The sequence below is a fragment of the Callorhinus ursinus genome, unplaced genomic scaffold, assembly GCF_003265705.2.
Source record: "Callorhinus ursinus isolate GAN/ISIS: 27379988/994484 unplaced genomic scaffold, GSC_fseal_2.0 scaffold12, whole genome shotgun sequence".
Classification (NCBI taxonomy): domain Eukaryota; kingdom Metazoa; phylum Chordata; class Mammalia; order Carnivora; family Otariidae; genus Callorhinus; species Callorhinus ursinus.
Window position 1 is genome coordinate 78,647,410 of NW_027397074.1, and position 18,184 is coordinate 78,665,593.

The 18,184-nt window shown below is 39.9% G+C and overlaps 1 protein-coding gene across 6 annotated transcripts in view; it reads left to right on the plus strand.

Annotated features, from left to right (window-relative positions):
- The window catches only part of AGK (acylglycerol kinase), a 77,396-nt gene that overhangs the window by 41,340 nt on the left and 17,872 nt on the right, over positions 1-18,184 (plus strand). For 5 of the 6 annotated variants that reach the window (XR_012380375.1, XM_025854714.2, XM_025854715.2 and 2 more), the window contains 3 exons: positions 789-883; positions 9,592-9,661; positions 16,296-16,375. Coding sequence is in view for 5 of the 6 variants with exons in the window: in XM_025854714.2 (XP_025710499.2) it covers positions 789-883; positions 9,592-9,661; positions 16,296-16,375 (245 nt within the window). In the remaining variant the exon portion in view is untranslated. The remainder of the gene's footprint in view (positions 1-788; positions 884-9,591; positions 9,662-16,295; positions 16,376-18,184) is intronic. The other variant, XM_073899301.1, reaches the window with a different exon arrangement.

Sequence of the window (18,184 nt, forward strand, 5' to 3'; positions counted from 1 at the left end):
GAATTCCTTCATAAATAAATGATGGTATAATCATATACTGGAAGCCACGTAGCAGTAAGAATGAATGAGTTAGATCTATAAATATCTATAAATATTTATAGATTTATAGACATATAGATATATAAATATCTATAAACATGATTAAGTCTAAAAAATACTGAATATAAAAGGCAGGTTGCCAAAGTATGTTGTGCAATTCAGAGAGCAACACTGCATACTATTAATGGATGTGTAAATATGTCGTAAAAGAATAATAACGTGACAGGAGAGGTATCGCAGCATTGGCAGGATAGTGGTTTCCTCTGGGGAAGGGGGGGGAGACAGAGGAACGACTGCTGCTTGAACTTGCTTGTTCTCTTTGCCTTCTTTACACTCGAGATTGTTTATAAAACACTGTTAATAGTTACTGTACAAATGTTAGGTATTTCTGGTTTATCCACAACTTTTTCGAATAGTGTGACAACAAAATGCAGTCTCTGTCACAATAGCACGTTTATCTAATATCTTTAAGACCCTCCTTTTTGTAACCCAATTTCTTTCAACAAGTTGCTGTTAATGAGTACCCACATATTTCTTCCAAATTCACAGAGTCCTCTTGTTTCCGAGGCCTGCCTCATTCTAGAAACCACTCACTTAGCGTTATCTGATTGCTGGTCTAGGGCAGGGAGAGATGGGGTGGTGCACTGAGGGTCAGTTACTTTGTCATAGTGGACACGTCTGTGTCTCTCTGTTCAGTCTGATTCTCTGACCATAACTGTAAAAACTTTCCTCTTCTTTTTTCCCCTTAGGCTTCCTTCAGTAAAATTCCCATTGGATTTATCCCACTGGGACAGACCAGTAGTTTGAGTCCTACCCTCTTTGCCGAAAGTGGAAACAAAGTCCAGTAGGTTGTCAATGTGGGGTAGTGGCATTTGTGGGTGAGTGAGCCTGGGAATGGACAGTTCACGTGTGGGTGATAAGAATTTTTTGTTTTTGGTTTGGATAGCATGGAACTTCAAATCATTAAGAAGAGGACCCAGATCAAAGTACAACCTTTCAGTTCATTGGGAGTTTCCCTGTTGGGTTCTGAGACCCTGCTGCTCTGGTATCAAGTGCCCAGGTCAGGTGTAGAGATGAATACTGATGTCCTTCTGTCAGTTCTGAAGATAGCATCCCCGATCCGAACTATCTTTGTGCCTTTATTTTGTAAGATTCTCTAGTGAAGTCAGATTTGCATTGATCATTTTTTTTTGCTTTAAAAATACATGATGACAAATAGCAAGTCCCTTGTGAAAACTGAACGGCTAGCCTTGGCTTCATTATCTTGCTAATATAAGTAACTAGAACAGCGAAATAATAGTCCCATCCTTTGGGGAATGCCTAAAGTGGAAGGCAGTATGGATAAAGCAGTTGGGAAAGCATTGTAGCCCTGGCATCGAAATTAAATTGCTCTGAGTCTGACTGTCTTCAGGAGTCAGGCAGATTGTTGTTATCACTCTTTTCTCTTGAAAGCGTTATGTAAACAAAGCTGTAGTCTTTCAAGAAGATAGGAATCTTGAATTTGAGTCCTGGCTTTGACAGTGATAAATAGTATAATCGAGCAAATTGTTTGCAGGCTCTCATTGTCAGTTGCCTGATCTTTCATGTAAGCTTTGTGACACAGTTGCGGGAGGTCAATAAAGAAATACTTGTTGAATGTATTAATTAAAATCTTCTTACAACATTTCTGATTATATAACCTTCTAGAATCATAACAATAGTAATACTCAGGTGATTTTCTGTTTTTTTTTTCTGCTTTGGGATTTTGATTAGGTTGGTTTTTGTGAATTTATTTCTGCTGTTAGAATTTTAGGAGTCATTTTATATCCTTTAACAATTCTCTGTCTCTATATATCATAAAAGCCTTGGTCCATATGTCATACGCAAGGCCCAACCATAGACCTGTATATCAGGCCTTCATCAAAACGTCTCCTGCTTCAAGCCTTAATCTAATGGGGGCGTTCAGCTCTTCACCAGTCATCCTGAAGCCTCATGTGACATTTCAGTTTGCCAGACTTTTTATTCTTAGTTTAGAATTTCCGAGGGGCGATGGATATAACAAATAATGAATTATTCAAGCATTTTTGCTTATCTGAGATAAATTCTATCTGGTTTGGGTCTTGGTTACCTTAGAGAGTTAGTCTTTCCCTTTGTGTCAATATAGATTATTTGAACTGCCCTGCCAACATTCCCAAATATGTCAGCCATCCACAGGGAGACCATGTTCCTTGGAGAACGCCTTGCCTATCCCAAAGCCAGGTTATGGGCAGCGTGGCCGCCCTCAAGGTCTGAGTTTCTTGAAGGTCTTCAGTTTTTTGGGAGCTGATTTTTCCTGGGTTCAACTAATGTTGCTGCTGCTTCTATTTATAATTTAAAGATTTATAAAACTTAATTTATAAGCATGCCCCAGGGCTCTGAGATAATTAAATAAATCTGCCCTGAGTTCAGAATTTTGTAGACCTCTCAACATGGCAGATGCCTAAGGCCATTTAAAAGAACAAGGCTTTGCTTTTTGCACTGCTGTCAAGATTTGTTGTACCATAATTACTACAGGAGAAAAAGGAATCTTGCATTTGGAATGTTGCAGGTAAATAATTCTAAAAAAATAGCTGGTGCTACAGCTACTTTAGCTAGAACTTTCAATTACTGCTGGCGAATGATGAATTTGCGGTTGTATTTTAGCTGTGTGCTGCCAGATAATTTTGGAAAAAAATTAATATTAAAAGGCTTTTTCAGTTGCAGCATTTTTTTTTTTTTTTTTTAAGGTCAGTCTCTCAAAAGCACTTCCTAAGCCTCTCAATGTGCTCGGTACTACTCAGAGTAAGTACAGAGCTTTTGGATCCTTTCTAATAGCTTCCTTCAGAATTAATGTATTCCTATCAGATTAATCTAAACTTGTGATCATGCTTTCTCCTAAATTGAATCTCATTTTCTAAACTGCTACCTACTTCCTGGATAGCATCTGTATTGGAGGGAAAAAATGGGATAAAGACGTGTTGATAGGGAAATATGGGAAAGTAAAATAGGCTGTTTCTTAACTTTGATTTTGCTTACCAGGGAGCCCAGAATGTAATCTAAGTGTTTGAGTTAATGTGTATATTTTGGGTATCTTAAAGGGTCTTAAATTGTACCTAACATTGCTAGAAGTGCCGATTCAAGTGGATGTGATTCCTGACTTAGAGATTTACATTTTAAGCCTGGTCCCACTGTTAGCTGTGGGGTTGCCCTTTGGGAACCCATGGCTATTCCTCTGGTGCGTCCACAGCAGCCTCACCGGGTAAGAGAGCACACCCTTGGAGTGAGACCTGCAGTTGAATTTCGTTTTGCCACAAGCTTGCTCTGTCATCTCGAGAATTTTATTGAATCTCTCTGAGCATCAGTTTCTTTACCTGCCTTTATCAAATGCCCAACACCAGTACTTCAGAAGATTGTTAACAAGTTAAAATAAGGACTAGTTAGGTAGACAGATAATTACACTTGGTAACTTATTGGATATGTTGAAGACTTTATGCATATTTATTGATAATTTAGGATGGAAAACGGTTAATAAAAAATAGGATAGCTGTACAGTTACTGAGACCAATTCTATACTTAATACAATATAAGCAAATCGAAGAGAACACTCTCTTCTCTCACTGTTTCACCTAAGCCAGAACATTTTTAAAGGAGAAGGCATTTTATAGATATTCCAGTCAGTTACTATGGAAAGGTGATTTTTTCTACCAAATTGACATTAACCAGAACTGTACAGTGAAGAATAGATTAGGAGAAGCCATATTAGAAGAGAAACTACACTTTTTTGAATGGAGGTTATAGTAATTTCTAAGTGACTGCTTTCTTATAGTTGTACTTAAACGCTAGACACAATAAATCTTTAACTTTATTAGTAATTACTGTATTTTTCTAAAATACAACAACAATAAAGGCAATGTAGTACTAACATTGCTAAGCTTTTACAAAAAAACATGAAATACTTTGGGATAAATATAACAAAATAACAAGATTTATATGCTAAAAACTACAGAACATAGAGAAATCAAGAAAACAAATAAATGGAGAGATAGCTGTGTTCATGGACTTTAAGACTCAATATTTAGATGTCTGTTATCTCCAAATGATTTCTAAATTCAACACAATCTCAATCAGAATTGCAGAAGACCTTTTACAGATGTTGACATGTAGATTCTGAAATTTATGTGGAAAAATAAAGGAACTAGAAAACCCAGAATAACTTTGAAAAAGAATCACAAAGTTTGAGGACTTACTGTATCTGATTCCAAGACTTATTTTCTAAAGTTACAGTAATCAAGACAGTGTAGTGTTAGCAAAAGAAGAAATGAGTAGATCAATAGAAGAAAATGTCCAGAATTAGGCCCACACATATGTAGACACTTGATTTTTTTTTGACAATGGTGCCAGGCAAGTCAGTGGGGTTTTTCCAGCAATTGGTGCTGCAACAGTTAGCTAAGCACATGCAAGAAAATGAACCATAACCCATCTTTCATACGATATGTAAAAATAAACATGAAATTGATCATAGACTTAGATGTAAAACCTCAAACTATAAAAACTTTTGGAGGAAAATCTTTGTGACTTGGAGATAGGCAATGATTTTTTTTTTTTTAAAGAGTTTATTAATGTATTAGAGCACACAAGAGAGAGCACAAGCAGGGGGAGAGGGAGAAGCAGGCTCTCCGATGAGCAGGGAGCCCCATGTGGGGCTCAATCCCAGAACCCTGAGATCCTGACCTGACCTGAAGGCAGACTCTTAACAACTGGGCCACCCAGGTGCCTCAAGACAATGATTTCTTAGGACACAAAAAGCAGAAATCATAAAAACAACAAGAAATAATTTCAGCTTCAGCAAAATTTAAAACATTTGTTCTTTGAAAAGTATTTTTTTTTCTTAAGATTTTATTTGTTTGAGAAGGAGAGACAGACACTGCTCAAGAGTGGAGGGGCAAAGGGAGAGGGAGAAGCAGGCTTCCCGTTGATCAGGGAGCCCAACGACAGTGGGCTTGATCCCAGTACCCTGGGATCATGACCTGAGCTGAAGGCAGATGCTTAACGGACTGAGCCACCCGGCACCCCTGAAAAACATTGTTAAGGAAATGAAAAGACAAGCTGCAGACTGGAAAAAAAATATTTGCAAGGTAAAGGACCAATGTCCATAGTATACAAATAACTCTCACAACTCAGTAATAAGAAAACAAACAGCCAAATAATAGAAGGGCAATATATTTGAACAGACCCTTCACCAAAGACATGGATGGCAAATAAGCCCATGAAAAAATATTCATCATTAGTTGTTAGGGAAGTGCAAATTGAATCCACTGTGAGATGTGTCTATTAGGATGGCTTAAACAAACCAGACAGAAACCTTATGTCATCAAGTACTGACAAATACATGAAGCAATTGAAATTCTCATATTGTTGGTGGAAATGCAAAATGGTATAGCCACTATGGAAAAGAGTTTGGCAGTTTCTTTTAAAATTAAACCTATGAGCAGCAATCATACTGCTAGATACTTACCCAAAAGAAATTAGGACATATGTCCATACAAAAATGTATACATGAAAGTCACTTCATTTGTAACTGCCAAAAACTGGGAATGGTGCCAATGTCCATCAGCTGGTGAATGGATAAACTGTGGTATGTCCATACAATGGAATACAAGTCTGCAATAAAAAGAAACAATCTTTAAATCCATTCAGCAGCATGAATGAATCTCATACTCACGCTAGGAGTTTTAAAAAGCTAAACTGTTAAGGCTTCATACTTTTGGTTTCAATTTATTTGACATTCTGAAAAACAGAAAACAGTAGTTGGCCAGGAGCTTATGGTGGGGTGAGTGGGTTGGCCACAAAGGGCCATGAAGGAACTTTCTGAGATGTCATAAATGTTCTATATCTTGGTCATGGTGATGGTTACATGACTGAAGGCATTTGTCAAAAATTGTAGAACAGTTTACCTAAAAGGATGAAATCGCTATGTGTAAATTATATCTCAACCAATCTAATTTTAAAAAAAGTTAAAGTATTAAACTAATTCTTTCAAACATAGATAACTCTACTTGTGTGAGTAAGTGCTAGGGAGGAGCTCTTAGTTCCTCAATTTGGTTGACATTGACAGGGACGTTCCTTGGCCACTCTTTCTCATTGTTCATTCCAGTTATCTAATGACCCTTGACCCTTGTACTCCACCCTTGAAGTTCATTCATTTGGGACAATTTAAGTATCAGTAAGGCTAATAACTATAATGCATTGAAACATATCAAATATATTTAAAATTATTTATGAGTTCATAATGATACTCAGAAATAAAGGTGAAAAACTCATTGGTCCTTTTTAGAGGATACTGGGATATCCGCTTATTACTTTGAAAATTGGTGAAGTTAAAAAATCAGATATTTCTCGTATGACTTCTATTTTATGGTACCTAAATCATTGATGAGGGAAAGTTTCTCTTTGTGGACTAGATAATAAATTAGAAGGAATAATAGGATTAAAAGATCACCATTTTGCAACTCTTGATTACCAATGGTCGCTACTATTACACACACACAAAAAAGGCAAACAGATTTTATGTACTTACTGATAGAAGTGCACACCACTACCTCTGGAATATGTTTGCCAAACACACCAAGCTGAATCAGATAGAGATTTTTAGGAAATGCAGGGAATAGGGCATTAACACACATTAATACCATGGGAATGCAATCAGTAAAATCCAGACCCTCAGCAACACAGTAAGACAACCCATTTTTTTTTTTTTGCTATTTCTTTTTTTTTTTCTTAACATATATTGCATTATTTGTTTCAGAGGTACAGATCTGTGATTCAACAGTCTTGCACAATTCACAGTGCTCACCATAGCACATACCCTCCCCAATGTCTATCCCCTAGCCACCCCATCCCTCCCACCCCCCACCACTCCAGCAACCCTCAGTTTGTTTCCTGAGATTAAGAATTCGTCATATCAGTGAGGTCATATGATACATGTCTTTCTCTGATTGACTTATTTCACTCAGCATAACACTCTCCAGTTCCATCCACGTCGTTGCAAATGGCAAGATCTCCTTCCTTTTGATGGCTGCATAATATTCCATTGTATATATATATATACCACCTCTTCTTTATCCATTCATCTGTCGATGGACATCTTGGCTCTTTCCACAGTTTGGCTGTTGTGGACGTTGCTGCTATAAACATCAGGGTGCACATACCCCTTCCGATCCCTACATTTGTATCTTTGTGGTAAATACCCAGTAGTGCAATTGCTGGATCGTATGAGCTCTATTTTCAACTGTTTGAGGAGCCTCCATACTGTTTTCCAGAGGGGTTGCACCAGCTTGCATTCCCACCAACAGTGTAGGAGGGCTCCCCTTTCTCCACATCCCCGCCAACATCTGTCGTTTCCTGACTTGTTAATTTTAGCCATTCTGACGGGTGTGAGGTGGTATCGCATTGAGGTTTTGATTTGGATTTCCCTGATGCCGAGGGATGTTAAGCACTTTTTCATGTCTGTTGGCCATTTGGATGTCTTCTTTGGAAAAATGTCTGTTCATGTCTTCTGCCCATTTCTTGATTGGATTATTTGTTCTCTGGGTGTTGAGTTTGATAAGTTCTTTATAGATTTTGGATACTAGCCCATTATCTGATATGTCATTTGCAAATATTTTCTCCCATTCTGTCGGTTGTCTTTTGGTTTTATGGACTGTTTCTTTTGCTGTGCAGAAGCTTTTTATCTTGATGAACCCCCAATAGTTCATTATTGCCCTGGCTTCCCTTGCCTTTGGTGATGTTTCTAGGAAGAAGTTGCTGCGGCTGAGGTCGAAGAGGTTGCTGCCTGTGTTCTCCTTTAGGATTTTGTTGGACTCCTGTCTCACGTTTAGGTCTTTCAACCATTTGGAGTCTATTTTTGTGTGTGGTGTAAGGAAATGGTCCAGTTTCATTCTTCTGCATGTGGCTGTCCAATTTTCCCAACACCATTTGACAACCCATTTTTTTAACAGGTAGGGAAAGAAAAGGAGAGGGAATCTATAGATCAGAGAAGACTTGACATATAAGCCCATTGCAGTGTGTTAGATCCAGATTTAACAAAGAAACTGAAAAAAATTGAGTTAATTGGGGAAATTTCAACATTGACTAAATGTTGATGGAAAGGAATTATTTATGTTTTAGATAGGATAATGACATTGTTTTTTTAAAAAGTCTTTTAGGAATAGAGGAATATGTCTTTTAGAGATACATAAAGGAATATCTATGGATAAAGTGTTAACGCTATCTGGGATTTGCTTTGCTACAGACTGGGAGAAGTGGGTGAGAGTATGAAAAAAAATAAGATCAGCTATGCATTGCTACTTGTGGAGGCTGGATGAGGAATACACAGGAATTCATGATACTATTTTCTCTGTGTTTTTAATGGCTTGGAATTTTATAGAATAAAATCATTTATTCATCAAATACTGATTGCCTATTCTATACCATGCTCTGTGCTAGGTGTTAGGTTTCATATTGGTCAGTAATGGATGTAAATTATTACTAACCTTGTGGAACTTTCAGTCTCCAGGAGGAGGCAGATACTAAAGATGTAAATAACAAATGTGTATTATAAATTGTGATCTGTGATGAAGGAAAATGAATACAGTTCAGTGCTAGAGAATTATAGAGAAGGGCCTACAGCCTGGTTAGGGTAAATGGTGACATTTCAGCCAAGATCTGAAGGATGAGAATAGCCAGCCAAGCAAAGAGACAGTGGGTAAGTGAGAGGGCGGGCGGACAGGCTGGGCAAGGAGAGCGTTTGGAGCGAGTTGACTCGTTCTTTCTGCTGCAAGAGCAAATACTGTCTGGCCACTTGTTGATTTAAGATTTCTTTGACTGACTGTTGTAATTTAATGTGTCTGACCTGGGATCTAATTAGAGCTTGAGCCCTAGAATTGCTTTTAAGCCTAGCATAGTTTCACATGCCCTGAACGGTTGTCGATGGTACTAGCCTTTCTTACTTATAGACTTTTCAATTGACGATCAGATTGTAGATAGGAACAGTCTTGTGTCTATGAACAAAAGAATCAGCCATTAAAATTACATCCTTGTAATCCTGGTAAGTCAGAGAAATAGGTCTTGGGTTCCAGATTATATTTTGCTGAGGTAGCTCAAATCCTATCCTTTAGTTACCCTTTAGGTTATTAGAGTCAAAAGAAATAATATTTTTTCAAGTGCTTGAATTTCTTTGAATGAATGAAAGATGCTGTTAATATTAAGTATCATATTTTCTAGTGATAAGACACATAGTAGAGATTCAATAAATGTGATGTAAACAAATGATTGGCACCTTGCATAAACTTCTCTTTGCCAAAGGCTTCCACCGTATTTGTATCAGTAACTCTTTTATATTCATTTGTTGTGCTATCTTGGAGTATTTTGAAGGAGTAGGTCTTTTTCCTGACCTGTTAGTACTCTGGGCAGGAGTATGTGTGTGTGTGGATGTGGGTGTGAGTGTGGGTATGGGTGTGGTGGGTGAGGGGTTGCTTGTTTTCCACACATGATCATTTCCTCCCTTTGTCTTTTTAGACATATTACAGATGCTACACTTGCCATTGTGAAAGGAGAGACTGTTCCACTTGATGTCTTGCAGATCAAGGTAGAGTCTTTTCTTCAGAGTTTGACAAAATTACCAAAGTAATGCACACATACGTGGTAAGGAAAATGTGAGGTAGCGGTTCAAATGGGGTTACACTGAAAACAATATCCTTTCTTATCCCAAGCATAACTCTCAGAAAAAAAAAGAATTTTACCTGTTTATTCTAGTTGTTATCACTAGTTAATATGCTTATGATGCTACTTTTTAAAATTGTGTTAAAAAACCCTTACAAAACCTAAAGGTTACCATCATAACCATCTTCAGGTGTACAGTTGATCATTATTGTTTAGTCTATGGAATTGCTTTTTGATTTTTCAGTTTTAGATTCTATCTCTTGACCTCTTTGTCATAAATAAGAATTCCTCTAGATCTCCTCTCAGTATAGTGTCACTATTTTTAGTTCCTCCAATGATTACCTTTGGACCACATAATTTCTCTATCTCCCGTGGTGGTTTGGAATATTAAAAGAGCTAGTAATACAAAGCCCTTGGGACAGTGACTGGTTTCACCTTAACCTGTTTGCGTGGTGGTCGCCTCTTGCTCTCATGCTCTGCCAAAGGCGAAGCCTTTCTCCTGTCCCATCCATCCATCGGAGGGGCTTGTCTTTGGAATTCAGGTTACTTGGCTGTCTTGCCGTCTCAGCTCGCTCTCTGGTGGGCTCAAGAAAAATGATGATTTTGTAGGTTATCTGGGTTTTTCTCATTTTTTGGGTGGGAATAATGTTCTTTGTAGCATCCTACATCCTGGATGGGAGCAGAACTTCCCATTTTTCTATTGGGTTGTCTAACATTTTTTTGATTTGTAGATGAACTCATGAATTGTTTTAAAAAAAAATATTTGCTGGTTATGCCCACTGAAAGGGCTTAGAAGCAATGACACCCCACAGTAATGGGCATACCTGGCACTCAGATTTTGGTCTCTAAATACCGTTCCCTAATAAAAGTTACCAGGACTCTCTGAAGAGATGGCTTTCAGAGGCAAGGCAAGAACAAAGCCAAGAGCTACTCAAAAACTAATGGAGATAACCTGAAAAGACATAGGAGCTAGCCTGATGGTATCCACCTGGCCAACTGTGGGACAGTTCGAACATCAAAAAGAATAATAATGCTAATGGATTATAATGCAGTAAATAAAAATGAATCTATGAGCCCACAGTTTAAGAGAATTTCCAACTTGGAAATGTAGAAGGAATGATAGTTATTATTTTGCAGTCACTAATGAAATAATGGATTCAGATAGAGATCATCAGAGGATGCTAAAACTATTGGATAGAAGGTTGTTAGGGAACATATATCAACAGTCTTAAAGCATCACAGGTTACTAAATGATTACGTCGGGGAAGATGTACCTGTACAGTAGAGAGACCCAGCATACACCACCTTAACCGAGTGATCAAACTTAGCATCACCAATAATGGGACAGATGGACAATATCTGCCTCCTCATGTGATCTGTTGAGTTTCTTGCCCAGAAGGTCCACTTCTCTGAATCTAACTGAAACTAATGATAAAAAAGTCTATCAAATCCAAATTGTGGGACATTCTATAAACAACCATTGGTCTGGCCTCTTCAAAAATATCAATGTCCTGAAGTCCAAGGGAAGATAGAGTCTGTTCAAGATTAGAGAAATGAAAACAATATAGTTAAATCCAGTACAAAATCCTGGATTAGAAAAATGAAAAACAAGAGCACAAAAGATATTATGGGAACAGTCAGATACTTAATTCGGACTGTGTATTAGATATATGTCAATGTTAGATTTCTTGAGAGTGACAGTAGCATTATGCATATGTCTGTCCTTGTTCTTAGAAGATGCATGCTGAAATATTTAGGGGTGAGGGCCATTGCAGTCTTCCGTTTATTTGCAAATGATTTAACAAAACTACAAAACACGTACACACGCAGATAAAGCCAATGGGGAAAAATGTTGGTGGCTGGTGAATGTGGTTGAGAGATATAAATGGAGTTCGTTGTATGTTAAAGAATTTCTTGGTTTGACATTTTTCCAAAAGAAAAATATTGGTGGGAAGAAGACCCAGTAGTCATTCCAGATTCCTGATTGGAATCCTCTGTTTAAAAAGAATTGAATTTCAAAAAAAAAAAAAAAGATATTCTCACTGGGTGGTAGTTAAGTAGCTATTCCTCCTTCATCAAAACTACCCACCTTCCCCACCACAAAAGGGCAGATTCCTCAGAAGGCTAAGCCATAAAGCCAAACATTTTTATGAACAGTGAGCCCTGTCATTTACTCAGATTTGGTCTTAAAATGTGCCCGCTACATTCAGGTTGTCCTTCAGAGGCCCTGAACGTTTTATATTCACTCAAGTTTCCCGATATCTATGAAAGAAGGTTCCACACACTGTCACGATTCCAAACTTCAGTCCTGTAATGTTGTTGTTAGTTATATAGCATTGACCAGATGCAGATTTACAATTGGCGAACCCATGCGCTTACAGCCCATTTTCCTTTTGTTTTCTTTTGTTCTTCATGCAGTGATGTGTGGACTTTCCACCATGACGTCACTGGTCATGATGAAAGTGATTTAAGTTGCCTTTGATTCTTTAGCGTGTAATAAATCTAAGTCATTCTCACAAAATGGAAGGGCTGTGTGAAAGAAATTCTAGTCTAGGAAGGCAGCACAGATTGGCATCTATGAAGATACAATCTTAAAATGTTATTTAGCAAAGGAGGTGGGTCAGGCTATATCTCCTAATAACCAGGTGATTCCTGCTTATAAATGTGCGAGAAGTAATACATTCCAGAGTAATTAGGATTTAATTGGAAATTGTTGACTGTGCTTGTATTTAAAAGTCTTATCTCCTCTTTTTCTTTTCTTCCACATGTACTGATTTTGTGAGTTGATGAAACCAGTATCAGATTTGCCACAGGCTCTGTGTATTGATGACACAACCTAGGAAGCAGAAAACCTTAAAAATTAATTCCTAGAGAACATAGCAGCCTCCACCGTGGTTTCTGAGGCACCCAGTTAAGCTGAATTTGTCTTCTCTATCTTCCTTAGTCCAAGAGATTGTTTTCAGAACATGGGGGAAAGCAATATAGGTAAAGCCTGATACCAGATTCTTCTTCTTTTAAAAAATAAACCCAAACCCAATTAAACATAAATAACTGAAGAGTCTCCAAAGATATAGTTCTTGGAAGCTATAATAATGCATTATATTTAGGTTTTTACAGTGTCCAGTGTGTACTCATATCTCATTTGGACCTCCAGCTTGAGAAGACAAGATGTGTATTAGTATCTTCATTTGATAGTTAAAAAAAAAAAAGAGAGAGAGAGTCAGCTGATTATTGGACTAGTCATGCTGGAGACAGAAGTAGAATCTAGATTTTCTGTTTTATGGTCCATTGCTTTTTGGCTTGACCATTTTGTCCAGGTGGTCTCGTTCTTGGCACCAGGCCGTGATTTCTAAAGGGCATTTTCCTGGGTGCCTGGGGGGCTCAGATGGTTAAGCGTCTGCCTTCGGCTCGGGTCCTGATCCCGGGCTCCTGGGATTGAGCCCCGTGTCGGGCTCCCTGCTCCGCGGGAGGCCTGCTTCTCCCTCTCCCGCTCCCCCCACTTGTGTCCCCTCTCTCGCTGTCTCTCTCTCTCTGTCAATTAAGTAAAATCTTTAAAAAAAGGGGGGGGGGGCATTTTCCCATAGAGACATCTACAAAGCCTAGTACTTTAAAGTAACTACTGGGAAGACTTATGGAAGTCTTTCTAGTTCTTTCTTTTTGCTCCTTCAGTTGTATTCTTAGAACCTCCAGCCAGAACCCAAAGAGGAGGTTAGGGTTGCTGACTGAAGTGAGAATCTCTTTCTCCTGTTATTCCTGGCTTCCTTCTGTTAAAACCCTGACTGATCAAAACCTCAGAACTTCCGAATTCCTTCTATTTGTTTCTGTCTCTTCATCTAGAATTCCTTAAATTCCTGGATTAGGTACCTATCTAGTTGACTAGAATTGTTTTCTTTTCACTGTCCCTTAAGCTTTTATTCTAACCAGCTCTCAGAGTTGTTATTTATTGATTTATTTTTTAGCAAACCAGGAGGCCATTTTCTCTTTCTAGGGGATCTGTGACTTGGGACAGCGTATCTCCTTTGCTGTTAAAATCTGGCTGTTTGCCTGTCTTTCTGTATCTGTTTTTGTTTACTGACCTGTCCATCTGGTACTCTATCACCCAGGCCTTCGTCGGGTTTAACATCCAGTGGTATTTTGTCTGTTGGCTTCTACTCTGTCCATCTGCCCCTGTTCATTTTTCCTGTGCACCCCAACAGGGACCAGTCTCTCCATTACTGACCCCTAGGCCTCTCCTGAATCCTGAGGGCTCTGTGCCCATCTGGCTGATAGCTGGGCTTCTCTAGATCTTTCCACACTCATTTCCTATTGTCCAGAGTCCCACCCCTTGCTAGGATAGCACCCCAAATCAATGACACCTTGAGGTTACAGGGCTTTGCAGCCAATCTTAACAGAATATTCCTAAAATCACAATGAAGAAAGAGAAAATATTCTTAGCGTACCAGTTGGGAAGTCTTGAGTACTCAAAGCAGGACTTCATGTGACCCTGCATGCTTTAGATCAGCCTTTCCCAAGGAATATTAGTAATGCAAAATGCCTGCCAGGGAAGGGTTGCACAGTTAAACAGTTCAGGGAAACTGTGTGTATTTCTCCTTTTGGAAGTTTATAATGTACATTAACATATTAAAGATTCTAAGACGAACTGCAGTAAACATAACTGGTTTCAAACCAGGGAATTTTTATATTTCTCAACTCCTTGCACCATTGAATCCTCTACCATCATTACTGTTGTTATTTGTTGTGATGCTTACTAGCCCCTCTGGAACATTTGGGAGAAATACTGCAGACTCACACAGTGCTGCTTCTGTCCTGAGGCTAAACCACCCCTCCTTCTCTCTTTTCTGTCTCTCGGTGCTCCTCCCCAGCCTCCCTCAATGTAGGCACCTTATTCTTTAAAATTTAACGTGGGTGTCATTTTATGTTGTATCTCCCCAGCCATCAGTCTCCTTTGTTCCCCCCATACCGCATAGAGTCATACCTACTCTGTGTTTTCATAATCCTCGATGCCTGTCTCCATCATGTGAACCTACTGCATTGTGTTGTCATCGTGTGTGTCTGCAAACCCCCCGTCGCACCTGGAGCTCGTTGAGGGCAGATACTTTTGTTATCACCAGTCCCTAATATAGGATATGTATTCGCTAGTGATAATTCCATGAAAAAAATGATTAGCTTCCTCTCGTCAGGATGACTCCAAGCCCTGCCTATGTTCCACATCCACTCGACACCCAGGAGACTATCGTATCCTTATACTGTGCTGGGCCGAGGTGCCTCACCATCACCTCTGTGTTCCGCTGGCTCTCGCCCGAGTTCCCTTTTCCTTGCTTAAGCTGCTGCAGAGGGCAGAAAACACGTCTACTGCTTGAACAGGTACACACCAAGGGACAAAAGGCCAGTGTCTTTACTTATAAGCTGCCCCTATGAGTGTGTGATCCTCCTAGAAATCCCTCACTTGGGCGCCTGGGTGGCTCAGTTGGTTAAGCGACTGCCTTCGGCTCAGGTCATGATCCTGGAGTCCCGGGATCGAGTCCCACATCGGGCTCCCTGCTCAGCGGGGAGTCTGCTTCTTCCTCTGACCTTCCTCCCTCTCATGCTCTCTCTCTACCATTCTCTCTCTCTCTCAATAAATAAATAAAAATCTTAAAAAAAAAATAAAAGAAATCCCTCACTTGGTTTCAGTGTGCTGGGATCGAAGTGGGATGGAGGGAAAGCCTTCACGTACTTCCTCTAGACCAGCAGTTGACAGTGTCGAGGGTTCTCTTCCAGTTCCCCATCTTCTGCTGATACTGGTTGTACTAATGGCATGGTAGAAATCGAACCAGTTCTGCCCCCAGTTAGCAAGTTCTGGGGAGTTGTGTGTCTAGCATGTGACAGCTCTGTTTAGGATGTGGGCAGAGTCTTGGGCTTTGGCTGTATTTACAATCTTGAGATATATATATAAATATATATAAAATGTATACTTTACAGAAGGTCCATTATGAACTCTTAAAGACAGTGGCTCTATTGTGTATGTTTTCTATATATTCCTAAACTCACTGATTGTAATATGCAATATTTTGCCATAAAGCATTGGACTAAATCCAAATCACTTTTTATTCCGACTTGTTATGAGAGATGCCTCGCTGTCGTTTTAGATATTCAGGTGAACATTCTAGAATCCCAGGATTCTCCTCTTGAGAGCGCTTGGACCTCTAAAGAGAATGCAGGCTTAAATTAGCTTTGCCTTGGACAGGTCTCTGAGAGAGGAGAAATTCTGGCCGACCCAACCACTGATTGGTCGAAGAGCCAGCCTAGTTAGGTACTTGGGAATTTACAGTCTGAAGTACGGTAATGTGTTCCCTGGCCAGCAGATTCACGAGGCCTACTATAGAAAAATTAATTTCATTTACAGTGTGGTTTACTCAAGTCTTTTTACTGAGTACTCAGTTAATTTCTGAGATTTTGAATATCCCCTATAGAATTTGGTTTGAGGACAAGTAGGCCATGAACATTTGCTGGGTACTTACCTGTAGAGCATTCCAAGTTACTGTAATCATTGATTTAAAATGAATGTATTTAACTTCCAGGGTGAAAAGGAACAGCCCGTGTTTGCAGTGACTGGCCTTCGATGGGGATCCTTCAGAGATGCTGGCGTCAAAGTTAGCAAGTAAAGGATTACTGTACTGATGTGGGATGATTTTTCTTAAAAATCTTTTTCTGCTCCTGTCTTTGAGGTTTCAGTATACAGTGATCATCTAGGAAGAAATTTGATGGGCCTGGAGGTTGAATTTCTTATGAATAATAGAGGCAGAGGTTTAGATCTGACACACAGAAAGGTTGGGGAAGGTTCCCGTTTCCTCCACACTAGCTTGGTAGTAAAGTGGCGGAGACCGCATCTCTGTCCCCGGACATTGTGTTTGAGCACAGGCCAGGCTCACTCCAGACTGGGGTTGCCTGGCATCCTGCAGCCTGTTGGGCTGTCCCTGCGGGGCCCCCAGCCTTGTGGAGCCTTTCTAGCCCTGGAAGACTGGCCCTGAGAGGTGTTCTTGTCGAAAGCCTGGCAGATCAAGAGACCACAGGCTGCCTCTCTCAGAAGGAAGAAAGGCAGATGCCTGGCTATGTTGTGAGCTGAAGAAACAAGCCTGTCTCGGCGGTGAGAAGAGGGTCGTGGCTTGCTTCCATGGGAATGAACTCTCTTTCCCGAGAGTTCATGGTGCCGAATGAAACTGTTGGCTTGGAAAGCAACTGAGCTGTGTTCTGTTCCCAGTGGAGGGTGGTGCAGGCACAGGCTTCCTGAGGGGGGGGGACTGACTCCATATCTGGTGGGTAGTGCTTTTTCTTTACCTTTTTTTTTTTTTAACATTGGGCTTATAATTTTAGTATAGTTTAAGTGAATCATGATCGGTTTCACAGCTTTTTTCAAAAAGACGCCTCTTTCCCCTCATAGGCTTTCCTGCCACACTTTCTTTATGGAAGTTTCTCTTACTTGTCTCACTTTGTTATTCCTGCTAATGAGGTTCTGGAGAGTGGAATGCTAAAGAGAGATGTGCTGTATTGTATTACACACTGCACTGTTGAGCGTTTCAACATTGTTTTTATGTGTAAGTTGGCCATGATTACCTTGATTCCACAAATCCACCTTACGGTGTTTATTTTATTTTATTTTTTTAAGATTTTATTTATTTGGGGGCGCCTGGGTGGCTCAGTCGTTAAGCGACTGCCTTCGGCTCAGGTCCTGATCCCAGGGTCCTGGGATCGTTCCCCGCATCGGGCTCCCTGCTCGGCGGGAAGCCTGCTTCTCCCTCTCCCACTCCCCCTGCTTGTGTTCCCTCTCTTGCTGTGTCTGTCTCTGTCAAATAAATAAAATCTTTAAAAAAAAAAGATTTTACTTATTTGTGAGAGAGAGAGCACACAAGTGGGGAGGGACGTGGGGGCAGAGGGAGAAGCAGACTGCCTGCTTAGTAGGGAGCCCACAGCAGGGCTTGATCCCAGGATGGGATCATGACCTGAGCCCAAGGCAGATACTTAACTGACTGAGTCACTCGGGAGACCCAGCAAATCACCTTATGTTTTATCTGTGATCTTGAATACCAGCAACTCACCAAGAGTAATTTCTTTATTTTCCCTGAAGAAGTCTGGTGAGATCAAGTTGCTTCCTGAAGTGTGTTAACAACTGAGCACTAGCATAGCTCAGCCCCTTTAGGAGTATCTCACACACTTGCCCCTATTTTGGTTGGTTTTTGAACAATGAATTTTAAAATTTTGGTGGTGATTATCTAACACCTCAATTGGGACCTTCCACGGAGTCCTTCTGTGCCATGGAAGAAACAATAGGATGCAAGAAATGATTTCCTAGCTAGCCATCAGGCTACAAGCATAGTGTCAACGCTATGCCATTGGTAGAGATGAGTGGAACTATGGACAGTTTCTCTCTGGCTAGCTGGGAAATGAAACAAATTATTATGTAAGCTTAGAA